The sequence below is a fragment of the Lepus europaeus genome, chromosome 10 (assembly GCF_033115175.1).
Source record: "Lepus europaeus isolate LE1 chromosome 10, mLepTim1.pri, whole genome shotgun sequence".
Classification (NCBI taxonomy): domain Eukaryota; kingdom Metazoa; phylum Chordata; class Mammalia; order Lagomorpha; family Leporidae; genus Lepus; species Lepus europaeus.
In genome coordinates this window covers 91,330,286-91,351,132 of record NC_084836.1, presented here as the reverse complement: position 1 = coordinate 91,351,132, position 20,847 = coordinate 91,330,286, and the positions used below count along the sequence as shown (strand labels likewise).

The following is a 20,847-nucleotide window of genomic DNA, read 5'->3' as shown; positions in this document are numbered from 1 at the left end:
ACAGCTTTGAGTGACCTTGAGGAGGTCACACAGCTAACTCTGCCCTTCTGTAACCCACATCTCTAAAGCAGGAAAAGCCAAGGCTGCACGCAGCGTGTTTCAGGGTAGACAGAAGTTATACCCCTATTTTGAAAATATGTAAAAAATGCTGCAGAGAGAATACTACTATGTTTGGGTTTACAGACAACATGTTTCCAAACCAGCATAATCCTGGGGATAAGAATTAGCACTGAGAGTTTGCCAGGTGCTAACTCCCTTACACTTATTAATTGTATTTGGTCCTCATGACAAGTCAAAAGTAGGTATCAAAACATTGTACAAGGGGGCCAGCGCTGTGCCATAGCGGGTAAACCTGCCACTTGCAATGCCAGCAACCCATATGGGTGCCGGTTTGAGACCCTGCTGCTCCACTTCCTATCCAGCTCTCTGCTCTGGCCTGGGAAAGCAGTGGAAGATGGCCAAGGTCCATGGGCCCCTGCACCCACGTGGGAGATCTGGAAGAAGCTCCTGGCTCCTGGCTTCAAATCAGTGCAGCTCCAACTGTTGCAGCCAGTTGGGGAGTGAACCAGTGGATGGAAGACCTCTCTGTCTCTCCTCTTTAAAAAAGTGAAAAAATAAAACACTGTACAGGTAAGTTACCTGAGGCAAGGCAAGATCATATAGTTAGCAAGTGCTCACATCAAAAGAAAGTGATTCTAGAATTTGCACTCTTATGTTATAGGTGAGAAAAATCTGGATTATCTTTTTTAAAATAAAGATTTATTAATTTATTTGAAACCCAGAGCCAGAGAGGGGGAGAGGGGGAGAGTGAGAGAGTGAGAGAGTAAGAGAGAGAGAGAGAGGGAGAAAGGGAGGGAGGGAGAGAAGGAGGGAGGTAGGGGAAGAGAGACAGAGACAGAGACAGAGAGACAGAGAGAGAGAGAGAGAGAAATCTTCATTCGCAAGTTCATTCTTTGAGTCACCTCAATGGCCAGGGCTGGGCCAGGCTGAAGTCAGGAGCCAGGAGCTTCCTCCAGATCTCCTACATGGGTTCAGGGGCCCAAGCACCTAGGCCATCCTCTGCTGCCTTCCTGGGTACACTAGCAGGGAACTGGATCAGAAGTGGAGCAGCCAGGACTTGAACTGGAGCCCAACTAAGATGCCGGTGTCACAGGTGGCAGCTTTGCTTACTATGCCACAACATCAGACCCAAGACTATTTTATGAAAAATCAAATAAGTCCATCACTCAAGGTGGAATAAGCACTTAAGAGAGCCTTAGGGATTCTGCTCGTAACACTTCCTCTGTAGTCTGTGCATCTAGCTTTTATCCAAGGTTCCCCATCTGGGTGATGCTAAGGAATTTCTCAAGGATTCCACTCTGCTTAGAATAGGATAAACAGCACTCCCTGTGCATCCCAAATCCTTCTATGTGTCATCACCTGTTTTTCCCCAGTGATGTAAAGGCTGCCTGCGGTGTGTGTGTCTGATCCTGGAGATCACACATCTATCTTTCTGTGCCTCAGTTTTCTTCTGTGGAAATGGCACTGTTCCAGAACACAGAGTCTCTGGAGCAAGAGAGACCTAGTTTTGATTCCTGACTTAGCCATTGACCTTAATACCCTTGGAGAAGTCCATGAAGATTTAGCTTCTTGGAGTCTCAGCTTCCTCAACTGTAAAACAGAGAGAATCTTGCATTCTTCTGAAATTTTTCTAAGGATTAAATTGGGCACTGTTTGCAAAGTACTTAGTAGGGTACCTGGAACACATGATGATGTAAGTTTCATATTATAGCCATCATCCATCTCGATGCTACACACATAGACTGATGTGTAGACAACATGTATATATCAATAGGTAGTTTATGAACTTATTTAGTTTATGATCTTATTTAGCTCTTACATGATGGGGCAGGGCCTGTCATTACCCCTCTTTTATAGATGAAGAAGTGGCTAAGCCATTTGTTTACCCAGTTAGCAAGTGGCAATGTTGGAACGCTCTTAACTGCCAAGAAGTGCTTCATAAATGGTAGCGATAGAACAGTTTGTCATTTCTTAATTGGCACTAACTTTGTCCTTTCCTACTCATGGAAAATTTAGTAATTGGGGGTTACAAGTGGAGGTGGAATGCTTTGGCATCTAGTGGGTGGAGTCCCTGGAATGTACAGGACAGCCAACCGTAACAAAGAATTGCCAGACCCAAGATGTCAAATGTCAAAATTGTCAAGGTCAAGAATCCCCGCTGTAGAACAAAACAGGATGAGGCAATCTAACTGCTGAATTAATTGCTAATGCAACTTCATTGCTTCAGGTGTTACATGGGGCTTGTAACAAGGCAATCAAAAGGCTTGGCACTCTTGGAAGTTGCCACCATACTTTTGAGGCTGTATGTGGTGTCAAATGAAGGGGTTAAGTCCAAAGAGTTGCACACAAGCTCTGCCATAAGCTGAGAGACCTGTTACTAAGTCTCCCAAAACTTCATTTTCCTCATCCTCATAAAGAGAGCAAAAATTCTTACCCTACAAGACAATACATGTATCTGGGACTCAGTAAGTGCTAAATGAACTGGCAGAATTTTTATTATATTTTGGGGGTTCCCAGTGGTTGCAGTCAGAACAAGGAATGAAAATGAGGGTCCAGAACCAAGGAGTTGGCAGCTGCCTGGTTGCAAGGAAGAACTGGCAAGAAGACTATCAAATACTTGGTTACAGTATCGCTAGCCAGTCTCCCTGCCTGTGAGGCAGATGAGACTGGGGTCGGGGAGGGGACTCTGCACACATGGCAGTCCCCCTGACCCAAACTTTCATCTGCTGAGGTACAGAAAAATAAATTACAAGTAGGGAGTATATGCTAATATCAACCAATTTTATAACATTTTTGATTCTTGTCAGGATAATAGGAAAATTAGGGAGGTAGATAACATTGGAGAAGATTTTCACTGTGGGTTAAAGTGCCATTTTCCCTCCTTCAGGTCAAAACGCTAAAGTGATGTTCAATATACACACACACAGAAGCATGCATTTGTATGCTCGTTCCTTCTTTAGACCTACCCCATTTTTGTGCTTTTTTTTTTAACTATTGGAGATCAGAACATACCCACCCTCTTCTAGAATTTTCCATGAGGCAAAGCCAAATTATCTGAGTCGTGATTGCTATTTCTTCCCTCATCTGGAAGCGCAAATGTGATTGGTAGATTTTTAAGAGAACAGTTCTAAAGACGCAGGCACCTAACTCTTTTTTAGAGAGCTGTTATATTTTTAATCAAGTAGATGTTTTAATTACTAACATGCTTCCCACCTCCTACCCTTCCCTAAAAACTGCTCATGAATTTCTCATGAGTTTCCTGTGAAACATGAAACAGTGGCCTGCTCCTTTGGAGTCCTGATTATAAAAGGCTGAGAAACTCCTGGTAGACATTCTCATGGGGGAATGTGCTGTTCCTTTTCCTGAGCCATAATAGTTTCTCCATTGGTTCTGGGTTTGACAAGGCCAGATTTCAGATCTGTCTTGCATTTGGAAGTCTATAGAAAAAGGGGTCTACAAGAAATGAAGTAACCCTCCCTCCTTCCTTTGTTCTTCTTCCACTTAGCCTAAAGTTGTGGTGACCACCAGGATCTCACAAATTTTACCAGCAAATACAACTGAATCCTTGAAATAACATATGTCCATATAATGGGAAAGTGCTAGACTGGGAGAAACACCAGAGTTGAATTCTTGTCCTTGCTTTGCAACCAACTGACTATGAAACCGTAAGAGTGAGATTTCAGTTTCCCCTTCTGGAAAACAAGTGGGCAGAGATTATTGGAGGTGATAGTAAGTCCCAAAAGCTTCTGGAGATCGGACCAATGGGAAACATGAATAAAATGGGCAGTAGAGCACCTGTGCCCATCTGTAGAGCTCATGTATCCTCTAAAGGGGCAACCTTTACCTCCAGTTGATTCTATTCCCAATGATATGTGACCCAGCAATGCTGTATCACCCCACTGCTGCTCAGCTCCAGAAACTGAGACTTCTAAGTGAATTCTAGAGTTGGAAATTAATATTGGGTTTCCTAGGTGTTGGAAATTAATATTACTTCATCCACACCTGTCAGTGGGACAAATATGACTGCAGAACTCAAAGGTTGCTTCCTCTGAGCAACATTGTCTCTATGGCTACACCAAAACTAGCTTAACATATGTGTTTAAATATACCACACACACAAAATCATATTCTGTACTCCTAGACAAAATAAGACTGAGGATATAACTCAAATCAACACTACTAGGACAATATGTTTATTTCATTCTAGGACTATGTCATGGTACTCACAGGCAGTGATATGCACAGGATATTGAATGAACTATCTCATGTGTTATGGTACATACAGAAGTCTCCTTACAGCTTTTTTCTGTTCGTTAATTAGACCTCTTTCCAACTATTGTACTGGAAGGAACACAGGAAGTGAAAGTAGTCATGACACCCTGACTGCAGATGTTCAAATACTTAATTCAATCAGAAGCAAAGTATTGTCATTCTTTGTTTTAACTAGGACTTATTTTGAATTTTATATCTTTGAAACTAAAGTGATAGTATTTTCTTTCTAAAGTATGCCTTTAGCTACTTCCATGATGTTCCTAACTCTCCTTTTCAACATCTTGGATTAGGTTTTGAGAAATAATAAGCAATGGAAAATTATTGATTATCTAGAATCAATAAAGCAGATGAATACAGGCAGTTTGTGGTGCTGGCCATTAAGCCATTGTGGAGAGAGGCACTTGGGTAAAAGTGTACACAACTGCACTGTTGGAAGTCATGTTATTTTGAACTGGTTTGTGACTTCTGCATAATCTACAGTCTACCACCAAATACTCATTTTTATTTCTGCTGTACAGGTGAGGCAGTTACCATGGGGAAATCAACACTTTGCATCCTCTCCAAAGCATTCCCTTCCTAGCAAAGTCTGAAGTTTTAAGTTCAGTAGCTTTTTCTGATAGTGGTTTTTAAACTTTGGGATATTATGCACCATGCAAATTGCAAAGTAAATTGCCATCAACTGCTGTTTCTTTTAAAAAAAAGATCAATAGAAGAATAACAACAACAAAAATTTTTTAAAAAGCATGCTAAAAAGATCCAGCAACCAATTACTGTCTCTTATCTGAAAATTTCATACAAAAACTAGTGTTTCAAAATAAAAAAATAGGAAGGGCATACTCTCAAATTGAACTTCAGTCACCTCAATTGAATAACATTAACTTTATTAGAAACTTACCATCTTCTCTTATTATTATTTTATTCTCTTTTGGGGATCCTTGTAACCTCTGCTGGAAAACCAGAACCACTATATCATTCCATCTGATGGCATACACTCATTTACTAGAACTTAGTAAAATATGATCATATAATGTTTATCATTCATATTTCAGAACATCTTTCAAATACATAAATAAACTTGTCTTTCTCTTTTAATGAGAAATCCTGTAGGATATCCCAAAAGACAGATTTCGATTTTAATAAATATACATGACCTGTATTATCTGCCCTTGGGACTCATGGGTCTAAATAATGTAGGAGTTCAACGTAAATTCTCACTAAAGAAGCAAACCAGCACTTTAGAATCTGTACTAGAAGGTAGAACTGGCACCATCTCCCAGGAGGTTCTCACACACTTGAGGGGAAAGGGCAGTGTTACCTTTGGAAAGCACATGGTGGGCTCCGACAAGCGAGGGTAGGTGTAGGAGTTGTACGAGTGTCCTTGGGGATGGGTTTTAAATGCACTTGCTCCGAAGGGCATCATGGGTTCCTGGAGCCCTGAACCTGACCGGGACCTCTGCCGCATGGCCGGCTGAGGACTCGTCTGGTTCATGTAGGATGACTTCGGCCTCCTGTCGTAGTCCTCCAGGCTTGGTGCCCACTCGCTTTCGCTATAGGCCAGACTCTCCTTGGAGCACCTGCTGGTCCCCGCAGTTCTAGAAGGCGTGAACTGGAAAGGGTAATCCAGAGGGGAGCTGCTTGAGGCTCGCTGGTACTCCCACTTGAGATCACTATAGTCGCTTGGTTTGCTCAGCGAGTCCAAGTGAGCGTGATAATCGACAGGAAATCTGGCAATATCGCCTTTCACAGGTTTCATCTCGGAATAGTAGGCCTCCCCGTGCTTCATCCTCATCATGTGTCCATTTTGCTTGGTCACATGGCTGCCTTTGTAGTATGGGTCCAACTCGTCTCCATAGAGACTCTTTTCTCTGTACTTTTCGGTCACGTAGTCTACAGTAGTATCGGATTCGCTGGAGTACTGTGAGAAGGTGATGAAGCCGTTTTCTTCTGAATGGCCCTGACCGTGGCTAGAGGCTCCCTGATCCGGGGTAGGTGGGCTTTCTTTCCTTAGCGAGTTGGAGCGAGTCACGGAGATATTGTCGAAATCCTCCAGCAGGCCGTTGATGGAGGTTTCCTTGCAGGGTTTGTTTCCTCTGACTATTGTCTGGGAATAATAAAAGGAACAATGTTTAAATAAAGCATTCCATGCTTTCAAATGATGGGAGGAATTGCACCCCCACTCCATCCAGGTTAAATCATGGAGAACATTTCACATACACACACACACACACACGGTGAAGAAAGGATTACTGATTGAATTCTGTGATGAAATAAATCAAATATTAAACAATAATTTCAAATTGCAAAATTTCTCTTACCTATCTAAATAAAAAGATTAAACATAAAAAGCCATTTAGAAGACTATGTAGACTGTCACTGTCTTATTTACAAATTTACAGCAAATTTCTTCCCTCTATTCTTCCTAAATGATTAACTGCAACTATCTAACAGTGAGCTGATGATTATAAGTTTGATAGTATATAACTGTTTATATAAAACATATTATATTTTATATTCATTTTTCAGATGGTTTGAAAACTATTAAGCATGCATTGTTATGTGAATATTAACATAGATATATTAATATGCAGTTTTTTTCACCCTTTTTATGGGAGACATCTATTAATTGAGGTTATGGGATTCTATAGAAGAGGAAGAGACTTTCTTCAACTGAAGCAACAACAGGAAGATTACTTGTGTGATCTAATTTGTGATCAAATTTGACAATTTTATTAAGCATATAACTGTAATGCTTGCTATGGTCATACTTCTGCAGAACACCATTGCTGAATTTTGGATGGTTTGGTAATGACGTGGTTGTAACTAGATCTAAATGAGACATCGCCAAGCCCAATGTTCCTTTTAATGAACCTAAATAACACCAGAACACCAGGAACAGAAAGAAATAGCAAAGCTCTTACAGAGCCAGTCAGCTGTGCCTTGACAATGACAAGGTTTGCTGCAAAATACCATGGGGGCGGATAAAAGAACAAAGAACAAAGTGTTGTGACTTCAGCCTTCCAGGATTTTAAAAGAAAAATGCATTTGAGCAAGCAGTGAGGAGTTTAAACCCTTTTCAGTTAGGATGTTATGAGCATTCAGACTGGAGGAATAACTCTGAGCTGTCCTAGAGCTTATGTTCTTTAGATCAGTGCCTCTCAAACAATTCATGCAAGGTTCTATTTACTCCCCCAGACATTCCTAGGCTAATACTTATGGTTTACACTCTTTTCTTTTAGACAGAATTTTAATTCTAGAATAGTTTCGGATTCACATAGAAGTTGCAAAGAAAATATGGCATTCTCAGAGACCCTTGCTCCGGTTTCCCCTATTGTAACATCTTGTGCTACTATCAGCAAAACTCCACATTTATGTAGATTTTTACCTAGGTCTCCAGGGTCCCATCCAGGCTCACTCATTGCATTGATTTGTTATGTCTCCTAAGTTTCCTCTGCTCTGTGACAGTTTCTCAGACTTGTTCGTTCTGAAGTCCTTGATAGTTTTGAGTAGTTCTGGTCAGGTACTTTGCAGAATGTCTCTCAAATGGATTTGTTTAATGTTTTTCTCATAGATAAACTTGGGCTCTGGGTTTTGGGGAAGAGGGCTGCAGAGTAAAGTAGCAGGTTCATCTTATCATATCCATGTCAATGTGGCTCATTACTGATGACGTTAACTTTTATCAGATTGGTGATATGCTTACTGGGTTTCTACACCACAAAGTTATATTTCCTCTTCCCTCCTTTCCATGATACATTCTTTGGAAGCAAGTCACTGTGTCAAGGGGTTGGGGCCTTAAACTCTACTTCCTTGGGAAGAGTACTACATAATGTACTTGGAATTCTTTTCCATAGAAGACTTGTTTATTATCCCCTCCTTTTAATTTATTCAATCAATTCTTAATCAGTATGGGTGGATGCATGAATATTTATTTTATACTTTGAGTTATAATCCAAGATTAGACTATTTGTTTTGTTGCTTAAATGGTTCCAGCTTTTGTCACTGGGAATTCATTCAGGATGGCTACTGTGTCCTTTTGACACAATTCTCTTTGCTTTTATTTTTGGGGCACTTTTTTACTTGTTATCATTACCAAATGGTCCAGCTTCATCTTATATTTTCCCATGCCCATGTCCTATAATGAGCCCTTTTATTGGAGCATGGTAAGAGAAATGAAGAGCTGAATTCTGGGTATACTCATTGCTGCTGGAGTGTCATTGCTTTCAGGTCCTCCCATAACAGAGCTAGGAAATACAGTTTGCATTCTAACCCATAAATACTCACGTGCCTATAATTATATTTGTCCATCTGTATCTATATACAGGTCTTTGAAAAATTCATGGAAAATGTGTACTGTGAAAAAAATTGCACAGATTTTAAAATATTTTGCATCAAAATAAACTTGTGTTTTAATTCCATTTTCCATTAAGTACTCTCATTTAATGTTAAATATGCACACATATAGTGCTAAAGTTACTTGATATTATAGTTGGTTTTGAGTGGTACACTGTTCACCATTTTCCCTTTCCCTATGCAGGTGAGTGTTTCTTATGTTTGAACAAAACAATGCCCTTAAAAATATTTTACCATTTTGTCTTAACAGAATTCACCATATTTGTACACCTACTTCTTTAGTATCATGGTCTTACTATGAAGATATAACTCCTAAGATTAGGATAGAACATGGGTACCATTAAAGTAAAGGTATAGTTTCAGACATCTGAAAAGATGACATTCTAATTTATCTATAGTGAAAACAAAACAAAACAAAACAAAAACACAAAGAAATCAAAGCATTTTCTAACTAAGGCATGATCTTTTCATAGATCTCATTTTTAGCCTTTAAAGATGTTTGTGTTGTGGACATTGTGGTACAGTGGGTTAAGCTGTTCTTTGGGATAGATGCCTGCATCCTACATTAGAGTGCGTGGTTAGAGTCCAGACTGCTCTGTGTTTCCCGCTAATGGACCTAGAAAACAATAGTTGATGGCCCAAGTATTTGAGTTCATGCTACCCACGTGGGAGACCTGGATGGAGCTCCTGAATCCTGGTTTCTGACTGGTGTAGTCCTGGCTCTTGTGTGCATTTGGTAGCTTCCAAGATTAGATGAGATAGGCCACTTTCAAGGCAGTACGGTCATAGATTTTTTTTCTTTTCTTTTCTTTAGGCAATAAGCATGCAGCAAAATTTAATGAAAAGAAATAATGAAGTGAGTACACCTGACAGACCAGGCATGTTAGTAAAAGACTGAGAGCACAGTTTCTTTTCATACTGGATTTTTAAATTTTAATTCTTTATATAAAGAGAACAGATTTCAAGTATTTCATAGGTACAATTCTAAGATGATAACCATAATGCCCTTCCTCCCTCAATCTGCCTCTTTCCTTCCTTCCTTTTTATAAGTTTTGCAAGTACATAATTTCAATCTCACAGATATAGGTATGGACCAGCTTTTCAACTGCCTCCCCCATCCTTTCGGGGATATAGCTGGGTGGAAAGCTTCCTTCAAAACTTCATAACGGACCTAATAGTCGCCTCTGGTGTAGGACACAGAAGGTCTGCCTCTCCCTCTCTTCACTCTGCCTTTCAAATAAAAAAAATCTTAAGAAAGAGAAAATATAAGTGGATGTTATAAATATATCACTCTTAGAGGATGCACATGCTTTTATCTGGTACAAACACTCAGTGTTAACAAGTAGGGGCTCAAAAAATATGAATGTTTGCTAAAAAAAAATTATTGCCCAGCCCAAAAAAGTAAAAGAGAAGAATCCTATAACTTTATTTGATCCAGCATACTAGTTAAAGCAGAACCAAGGCAATATTTGTTTTGCTGACATGAGTTTCACTTATGGAATCATAAGTGAAGCACTAACAATAAAATCGAAACATGCAGAATTTTCCAACACAGTTTACCCAGGCTTCAGAATGGAAGGAAGGTCTACTATTTATTACTGTCAGCATCTGATGTTTATTAATGCAAGACTGTGCAGTTTTAGAGAGATCAATAATACAAAAACTGCAAGAGTATAGGTGAATTTTATACCACAGACCCTCCAGGCATTAAAAATCAATGCAACCCAATCTATTTGCGTTTGAAGCCACAGTTCTTGTTGTCTTTCCATTGTATGCTGGACTAACTTGGCGTCTGCTCTGGCTTCCAGTGACAGCGGCCATATTTCATGGTGCTCTTCTGCGGGCTGCTGGCTGGTGATAAGCCGTAATGGATCTGTGTGAGAACAGCTGTCTCTCCTTGTTCTCAGGGAAGAGATGAAAAAGTACCTTTGCTCTCATAGACTGTATTAACCTTGACAATAATGAAGTGTGTAATTAACAGCTTTGCCCTAATAAGACCTCACATTTCTTTTTCAAAAACAATATCTTCTCTGTACCTCAAGGATGTATTTCATTTTGTCTTTCTGGGTAAACACTTTTCTGGAGGTTAATAAGGCAAATAGTCTTATGATTCAAGTATAAGCCAAGACTGAGGAGAAAGTATCTACTTTTTAGCATATATTTAGATTCTTACAGTGTTTGTAGAGAACCAGTTCCTGTAGCTTTATTAAGGTGTAGTGCTGGAAATTTCTGAGTACAAAATCATGCTTGGATCTGTATGGGAATAAAGGCTAGTTCTTGGTTTGATTTTATAACATTGTAAGACTTCTCATTTATTTTCTTTCTGTTTTGTTTATATACTTATTTATTTATTTATTTTTGGTAACCACTAGCAGTGGTGCTAATTGGGTGACTATCTGCAAATCCCATGTCCCTGGGAAGTTTGACAATTCCAGCAGTCTATCTCAGAGTATAGCTGAGTATTCAACCATAAAATTCCTTAACAAATCATGTAATAATCACATGGAATCTGAATAAGCCAGTTCCTTCGCCAACTAAAAATATTGCTGTGGTTTGCCTCAATTACTAGAAAATATAATGTATTTAAGAAAGGATTTTGTAAATTTTCTAGAAAACATGACTTTCTAAGTTATTTGTAAAATGTTTTATTATTAGCCATTTTCTCTGCCTTCTAAAATAGGACAACATCATTTCCACATAAGGATAATTCCCAAAGATGACTTTGTATTTATTGTTAACTCAGCAAAAGGAACATAAAGAGTTTACTGACCAGGTTCTTGATTGAACCTAAGGTAGTTGAGCTATAGTTGAATTGTTTGATCAGAAGTGTTTTATGTCCATTTTAAAGTCACTTTGAGGTCATGAGTAGTAGAGCTGGGAATTAAACTATTATTTGCTTGCTGTTTCCTGGTTTGTTGTCTAGGTAGCAGTGAGGTCTACAGAAGTGTCTCTGCTCATTAATATATTCATTTAGTCAAATAAAAATTGTTTCTAGGTGCAGGGAGTACTATGAGACAAGATTTGATCATCTGTTTCTTAACTTGAGTAGCAAACAGAGAAAATGTAATTATTCTTTAAAAGTTGCAATTGCTGTGTTCATATCTTAGCCTACATTTCCTGAATGTAGAGGCCTGACCATGAGTAGTTTGTCTTGAAATGCAAGGTCAGGAATAATGGGGAGAGTATAACATGGAAGAAGGAATGCCAGTTCGGGGATGTTATTTGTGGTCAGTGGGGGCTCAGCTCTGTAGAATTGTTGAAGACTGTGTGTCAGAATCAATTACTCTAGGGAGTGAAGATAGAAACATTCATCTACCTGCTCACATGTCCTGTTGGAATGGCTGAGAGAGCAGCTACAGGTATCCCAAAGGTGAAAATTAAGAAACTATCATCTTAGAAATCAGAGACAAGTGCTATTACTTGAGGTGAGCAGCAGGTTGCCTCAGAAATGATTGGAGTAAGAAATGTTTGGCTAAAACATATGAGATGGAGACAAGAGGTATCCAATGCATCTTCTAGGTACATGATATATTTCACAATTTAAAATATTGAAAGTGGAATAAGGCATTTAGCCTGGTGATTAAGACACTTATTAAGATGGCAGCATCTCATATCAGTACTTGAGTACTTGGCTCTGGCTTCCTTACATAACCTGGGAACCAGTGGTGATGGCTCAAATAATTGGGTTCTGCCACCTACATGGGAGATCTGGATTGAATTTCCAGTTCTTGGCTTTGGCTTGGCTGGGGACCATTACAGGCATTTAGGGAGCGAACCAGTGAATGGGAGCCAGTGTGTGCTCATGCTCAGTCTCTAATAAATATATATCAATGTTTCAAAAATTAAAAGTAAAGTCATATAGTGTCCCCTTCTCATTAGCCAATGGGGATGGACATCAACATTCTTGATTATTGTGGAAGACATGTTCGGTGGCCCCAAAAGACACATGCTCCATTCTCACAGCATCAAGTTGTTGCTTAAAAGCTGTTCCAACCAAGGACCATAATCTGCCAGGACTCTTTGCATCTAGATAGGGCCCTGGGACAGTTCTCATCCATGAAAAGTGAGCAAGATGTGATGTGCATGGCTATCAGGGCTAAATTACAAAGAAATGCTCTTTCTTCTTTGTTTCCAGATGGCTGGAGAAGATCTAGCAAGATAGCAGTCAATATGGGATGCAGAGGCATGAGATGGATTTTCTATCACTCAAAGCCACACTGGTAAAGAAAATTCACATTCAGTATTTAGTGAGAGAAAAACTCTTATTTTTTGAGTATCTTTGCCAAGATGTAAGGGTTAATATGCTGGATTACCCTAATATATCATAATAATAATGACTATAGAGAAATAGAATGCTGACCTGGAATAAGAGTTAGCAATAAACAAGGACAGACTTTATCTTGGTTTTCCTATTGACTGAGTGCAATCTAATTCTCAATAGCTGGCATTGACCAGGACATATGCAGTAGCCCTGGGATACCACAGGAGCAATCTGAGATATGAAAGATAAGCACCAGACAGGCACTGATACTGTTGCAGTAGAATAAATGACCCGGGGGACCTAGTGTTGTAGCACAGCAGGTTAAGCTGCTGTGTGTGCTGCTGGCATCCATGTTGGAGTGCTGGTTTGAGCTCTGGCTGCCGTGCTTCCTGTCCAGCTCCCTGGCAATGCACCTGGGAAAGGAGCAGAAGATGGCCCACAAGTACTTGGGTCCCTGCAGCCCACATGGTGGATGGAGTTCCGGGTAGGAAAAAGAAATGAATGACACCAAAAGCCCGAGACAGAGTTCTGTGACTAGGACTGCCATCAGCTTGAATTTTATATGTCAATGAGAGTGTAACCACATACAAGTAAACTTCAAAAAGTTAATGGAAAATGGAAGAAAAAGATAAGTTCATTTTGGTGAAATTTTTATTTTGAAATTCATACATAGTTTTGGTGTAATGCACATTTCCCACAGACTTTAAAAATCCTACATGTGCATGGATTTCATAGTTTGCTTCAAAATAAGCCATTCTTTTAATTCTATTTTCCATTAACATTTTGAAAAACTTTTGCATGAACAAATGTTTTATTTTTTAGTATTTCAGGAGACACAGACAGACATACAGTAGTGAAAGAAGGCATATTCATTAGGTTGTACCACACAGGGTCCAATTGAGTTTGACATTAGTTTCCATGACACATTGCCTGCATCATGGGCAAAGTTATCCCCCCTCCCAGTGCAATGTGACTGTGCAGTTCCTTTGCATCTGGAGGTGGTGTGACCTGTGTCTCCTACCCTGCATTCAGATGGTCATATGGTTTGTTTGGTCAAGAGGAGGTAGATTAAGGTGGAGTGACATTATATCAATTTGGAGTCTCAGCCTCAAGATGTCTTGCCAGCTATTACTTACTTTCCCCTGGCTATTTATTCTAGGCAGCTTCAGCTAGTCAGCTGGAGGGTCATACTTGCTGAGGCCAGCCTAGATCAGCCAGTCCCAATTATTCATCTGCCTCTTTCTTCTACACTGTCCAGAGCAGGGAGAAAGGAGGTATGAAAACTAGCAGCTGGGCCCATTTAGATGAGGGAAGGTAAATCAGATTGCCAGAAGGCAAAGTGCTGTGTGTCTATGCATAGGTAATGATAATCCTTCCTCCTCCTCCTCTCTCTCTCTCTCTCTCTCTCTCTCACACACACACACACACACACACACACTTTCATTATGTAGTTGAAAGGCAGGGACACAGAGAGATCTCCCATCCACTGGTACACTCCCCAAATGCTACAACAGCCAGGAATGGGCCAAGCCAAAGTCAAGAGTCAAACTCAGTGTGGGTCTCCCAAGTGGGTGGCAGGGATCCAAGCACTTAAGTCTTCACTTGCTACCTCCCAGAATGTAGAAAGGGGAATAGAGCCCAGGTGCTTCTCTATGGGATGCAGGCATCCCAAGCAGTGGTTTAATTGATGCACCAAATTCTTTCCCTGGGAATGGTAGTCCTTGATTTGGCTTAAGAAATGGACATTTATAGGAGTGGAAACTTTTAGCACAGGGTAGCCAGCTTCTCCTGAATTATAATCACTATAAAGACATTTTATGTCTAACTGCTTTTGCATATAAAGGATGAGTGAATAAGCAGAAATAGGGGCATGGTTAGGGCTTATGCTTGAGTTGGTTTAGTTTCTTTATGGCTGAAATTTCTGAAATTGGCATGGTTATAGTTTTGATTATATTACATAGACTATAGTCAAAAAGAAGCATTTTAGGAATGATACAATTTTTTCTTTTCTTTTTTTTCCAGAAAAATTTAACAGGTTTATTTATAATTGTTATAAAGTTGAACTGCTGAAACTTGTTCACTGAAACATTTTGACTTGCATTAATGCTTTACATCCCCGTATTTATATTAAAAATCCACACACAAATGAAAATGGAAAAACTGCCAATACCTGATTTCTGTCCCCTATTTTCCACTCGCAATCATATACTTAGGTACCTTTTGACCCCATGGAAAAAAATATCTAACATTCAGAACTACCAATAATAGGAAGAAGAGAAAAAAAAATTTTGAGAATGAAATGTTTCCCATCATAGTGGATTCTTAAGCACGTTCTCCATGTATGCGGTGTGCTAGCTGGATGTCTTTTGGCATAATTGTTACACGTTTGGCATGGATAGCACACAGGTTGGTGTCTTCAAAAAGGCCAACCAGATAGGCCTCACTTGCCTCCTGCAAAGCACCAATAGCTGCGCTCTGGAAGTGCAGATCTGTTTTGAAGTCCTGAGCGATTTCTCGCACCAGACGCTGGAAGAGGAGTTTGCAAATCAGAAGCTCAGTGGACTTCTGATAACGTCTGATTTCACGAAGTGCCACAGTACTGGGCCTGCAACGATGAGGTTTCTTCACCCTTCCAGTAGAGGGTGCACTCTTGCGAGCGGCTTTTGTAGCCAGTTGCTTCCTGGGTGATTTACCACCAGTCGAATTGCGGGCAGTCTGCTTTGTACGAGCCATGGTATAAAGACCTCCTTACTTACCCCCCTTCTCCTTTGGCTGGAGCTCAGGAATGATACAATATTTTCAATAGTATCTTAAAATTCTTAATGAAACCATTGGTTATTGGATTACTTCAGAACATATAGTTTCTTCAAAAGGAATCTATGCTGATTTCTTTTTGCAAGTCTCAAATGCAATTTTACTTTTGTAATTTTCAAGAATATATTCTTTAGACATCATGTTGTACAATAGACTTCTTGAACTTATTCCTATCTCTGAGATGTTGTATCCTTCAGTCAATATTTCCTAACCATCCTAAGCTGCTCTTCATCCTGTGCCTGGTAACCACCATTCTAATGTCTGCTTCTGTGGGCTCAATGTCTTTAGGTTCCAGATATAAGTGAGGTGAGCTGGTATTTGCCTTGCCAGGCCTGGCTTATTCCACTTACATAATGTCCTCCAAGTTCATCTATATTACTGCAAATGATTAGATTTTCTTATTTTTAAGGCTAAAAAGTATTTTTGTTGGGTATTTACTCATAAACAACATCTTTATCCACTCATCTACTGGTGGACCCTTAGGTTGATTCCATACCTTGGTTATTGTTAATATTATTGCAATGAATATGGGTGTACAGATGTCTCTTTGACATACTGATTTCATTACCATTTGGTTATACTTGCAATAGTGACATTGTTAGATCACTAGTCATGGTATTTTTCATTTTTTTAAGATGTGTTCTTTTCTAAGATTTTTAAATGTTACCTCTTAAAAGTCTCTATAAATTGAGACATCTTAATTTATCACAAACTTTTCAGATATAGTTACTGGGAAATATAAAATTATATATTTGATTTGCTTTTTACTGAGCAGCTTTGATCTTCTGTATATAAAGATAATTGAAAATGAATCTAAGGCCGGCGCTGTGGCTCAACAGGCTAATCCTCCACCTGCGGCACTAGCACACCGGGTTCTAGTCCCGGTCGGGGCTCCGGATTCTGTCCCGGTTGCCCCTCTTCCAGGCCAGCTCTCTGCTGTGGCCCGGGAGTGCAGTGGAGGATGGCCCAAGTGCTTGGGCCCTGCACCCACATTGGAGACCAGGAGAAGCACCTGGCTCCTGGCTTCGGATCAGTGTGGTGCATGCCGGCCGCGGCGGCCATTGGAGGGTGAACCAACGGCAAAAAGAAGGCCTTTCTCTCTGTCTCTCTCTCTCACTGTCCACTCTGCCTGTCCAAAAAAAAAAAAAAAAAAAAAGAATCTTGATGTGAATGGTATGGGAGAGGGCGAGGGAGATGGGAGGGTTGTGGGTGGGAGGGAAGTTATGGGGGGGGGGAAGCCATTGTAATCCATAAGCTGTTCTTTGGAAATTTATATTCATTAAATACAAGTTAAAAAAATAAAAAAAGAAAGCAATATAAGCATACATTGTTGTGAGGTAACATATTTGCAGAAAGAAAATTTGAAAAGCAAGGATGTTTAAAACTCATAATTTGTAAATTTCCAGTTCTGTTTAAATTTAAAATTCTGTTTAAAACTCAGTACTTTCTTGTAGTTGGGGAAAAACAAGTTAACTGCTGCTCTTTGAAGTTATTAATCTTTATAGTAATGTCAAAATTTTTCTCTGCAACAAAAGAAACATCTTGTTACATCACATTTGTTCAAGAGTCTGACATTTAAAAATTTGATAATTTGATAACAAAAAGGTTGTCCGTACATCAATTGCTACTACTTCCGACAGAAACAACCCGAGTGGTTAAATGATGCTTGAATTATTACTGTTTAGCAGTGCTAAAGGCCAAAATTATTTGCTTTCTCTTGTAGACTATACAAAGAAGGACAAGGTAAATTTATTTTAAAATTTGCCCACAAAACTTTACTTTTGAATGTTTGAAACTTAAATATTTGCTGTTTGCTTCAGGCAATCTTTTTTTTTTTTTTTGACAGGCAGAGTGGACAGTGAGAGAGAGAGAGAGAGAGACAGAGAGAAAGGTCTTCCTTTGCAGTTGGTTCACACTCCAATGGCCGCCGTGGCCGGCGCACTGCGCTGATCCGATGACAGGAGCCAGGTGCTTCTCCTGGTCTTCCATGGGGTGCAGGGCCCAAGCACTTGGGCCATCCTCCACTGCCTTCCCGGGCCACAGCAGAGAGCTGGCCTGGAAGAGGGGCAACCAGGACAGAATCTGGCGCCCCGACCAGGACTAGAATCCGGTGTGCTGGCGCCACTAGGTGGAGGATTAGCCTGTTGAGCCACAGCGCCGGCCTCAGGCACTCTTTATAAGGGTGAAAAGTATTTCTTGAAGGCATAATAAATGTTAAAAAACTCTAATCTGGAAATAAAACTGTTAGGTGATTAAACAACATTAAAAAAATAAAGTTGGTGTTGTAACTACATGCTTCATATTTCAGATACTGGCTTTTAAGATACCAATAAAAGAATGCCTTGTAGAGAATAAAGAGGGCTCCAAACCTTCCAAAAACATGAAACTTTTAAGCCCATCAAATACTAAGTTTAGCTTTACCAGATATTCCTAGTTATTATTAATCATCTATCTCTCCTGGGTAATGGAAATCAGAGTATCAGTTATCCTCAGGGGGCTTACTGGGAAGGGGCCCAAGAACTTCCTGGAAAATGGAAAGTCTGATATCTTGATCTGGGTTCTGGTCACATGAATATATACATATGTAAAAACTCAGAGAGCTGTATATTCTTGATTTTTATATTTTATTATATGTAAATCATTCCTTTGCTATAGCACATGGGTGTGGCATCAAGTCAAATGGCTACTTGATTTTATCCAGCAAAGGTGTAGCACCCTGAGAACAGCTTCTTCAAAGGTGAGCCACTGGATAAACCTTGGAATGAGTGCTTGCCAGTCACTGTTATGGATGATGACTGCAGGTAAATGTGATGAGAGCCCTAGAATGTGGATGAACCACTGACTGAGTTAAGTTGAAAGGCCATTATTTATTTATTTATTTATTTATTTATTTATTTATTTTTTACTGTTGGAGTACTAGTTATAGCATTAAATCACAATGTACAGCACATTAAGGACAGAGGTCCTACATGATATTTTTAAAAAACTGATTAATTTTCTATGCAATTTCCAATTTAAAACCAAGGGGTTTTTTTTCATTTTCAATTATCTTTATATACAGAAGATCGATTCAGTATATACTAAGTAAAGATTTCATCAGTTTGCACCCATACAGAAACACAAAGTGTAAAAATACTGTTTCAGTACTAGTTATAGCATTACTTCACATTGGACAACACATTAAGGACAGATCCCACATGAGACGTAAGTACACAGTGACTCCTGTTGTTGATTTAACAATTTGACACTCTTGTTTATGGCGTCAGTAATCTCCCTAGGCTCTAGTCATGAGTTGCCAAGGCTATGGAAGCCTTTAGGGTTCGCCAACTTCGATCTTATTCCGACAGGGTCATAGTCAAAGTGGAAGTTCTCTCCTCCTGAAAGGCCATTATTAAAGCAGGGGTTTAACAGGACAAGACAATGCAGTGTGGGCCAAGGTTCACTGTCTAAGGGAGTGTCTAAGAGCAGATGTTGTTGGGTGTTGTGATGGGGTGGGAATTGAGTCAGAGGACAGGAGACTCCCATCTCTTAAACCCAAAGATATAGAACTGCTTCTTGAATATTCTATTAGCTCAACAAATGCCAAAGCAATGATGCTATTCTCACTAGTGGAGCCTACTCACCCAGAGAAACCTGCAAGTCTAGGGCATTTTCTTTCTGTACAACAGCAGTGCTAACTCTATGTTTCTTTAAATGTATAAGCTATACACAGAATAAACTGATGTTTTTTCATTTATAATTATTTTTACTAAATGAGACTTATTCAGTACAAGGATAGCAATCTACATCTGTCTATTAATCTGCAAAATAAGGTGTGTTCTAACTGTTGACTGGATATAGAAATTATGGTATATATACAATATGGAGGACTACTCGGATGTAAAAAAAATTAAATTCTTTTTTTTTTTTTTTTGCAACAAGATGGACTCAATGGGAAACCATTATACTTAGTGAAATAAACCAGTCCCAAAAAGACAGGTATCATATGTTTTCCCTAACCTGAGGTAACTAATAGAGTACCTAAAATGTAATGTATTGGAGTAAAATGGACATTTGGAGATATGATGATTGTTTACAGCCCTTGTCTCTCCCATTGAGGAATCGTGTTTTTTTCTTCATACTATTTCTTGAATTCTTTTTTTTGGGAGGGGGTGGAGCTAGTTTTATTTATTTATTTTTTGTTTTTGTTGGTGTTTAATTTTATTTAAATTATGAAAGTTTAATATATTTCATATATACAGAGTTAGGAACATAGTGACACTTCTTCCCTTACCCTCCCTCCCATGCTTCAACACTTCCCCCCACCTCCCTCTTGCATTCCCACTCTTAATTTTCACAAAGATCAATTTTTAGTATACTTCATGATTGTATAGTTAACCCTATTCTAAGTAAAAGAGTTCAGCAAATAGCATGAAGGGAAAAGGAGGAAAAAAAAACCTATTCCTCAACAGAAGAGACAAGGGCTATAAATAATCATTGAATCTCAAAATGTCTATTTCACTACCATACATTACATTTCAGGTTTAATGTAGGGTTAAGTTTATGATCGTTAAGTAAACTGAAAATAGATCTTTGTAAAAATTAAGAGTGGGAATAGGAGAGGGAGGAAGAAGAAGCGTTGAAATGTGGGCAAGAGGGAGGATGGGGTGGGAAGTATCACTGTGTTCCTAAATCTGTATATATGAAATACATGAAACTTGTATAACTTAAATAAACTTTTTAAGAAAAGATAATGCTGGGGCTGGCGCCGTGGCTCACTTGGTTAATCCTTCACCTGTGGCGCCAGCAGCCCAGATGGGCGCCGGGTTCTAGTCCGGGTTGCTCTTTTTCCAGTCCAGCTCTCTGCTGTGGCCCAGGAAGGCAGCGGAAGATGGCCCAAGTGCTTGGGCCCTGCACCTGCATGGGAGACCAGAAGGAAGCACCTGGCTTCTGGCTTTGGATCACTGCAGCTCCAGCTGTTGCAGCCAATTGGGGAGTGAACCAATGGAAGGAAGACCTCTCTTTCTCTCTCTCTCTGCCTTTCTTCTCTCTGTGTAACTCTGACTTTCAAATAAATAAATAAAATCTTTTAAAAAAATAGAAAAGATAATGCT

At 39.5% G+C, this 20,847-nt stretch overlaps 2 protein-coding genes across 2 annotated transcripts in view; both read right to left on the bottom strand.

Annotated features, from left to right (window-relative positions):
• PAK5 (p21 (RAC1) activated kinase 5) overlaps positions 1-20,847 on the bottom strand; it is a 102,678-nt gene that overhangs the window by 34,267 nt on the left and 47,564 nt on the right. Inside the window, exon 2 of the mRNA XM_062202280.1 lies at positions 5,648-6,433. Within this exon, the coding sequence (XP_062058264.1) occupies positions 5,648-6,433 (786 nt within the window). The remainder of the gene's footprint in view (positions 1-5,647; positions 6,434-20,847) is intronic.
• LOC133767838 (histone H3.3A-like) lies at positions 15,263-15,688 on the bottom strand. The gene has a single exon (XM_062202281.1). The coding sequence runs from the start codon at positions 15,671-15,673 to the stop codon at positions 15,263-15,265; it is 411 nt and encodes a 136-aa protein (XP_062058265.1). The 5' UTR covers positions 15,674-15,688.

Excerpts from the sequence above, each read along its gene's own strand:
- LOC133767838 (XM_062202281.1), bottom strand. The coding sequence starts at position 15,673 with ATGGCTCGTACAAAGCAGACTGCCCGCAATTCGACTGGTGGTAAATCA.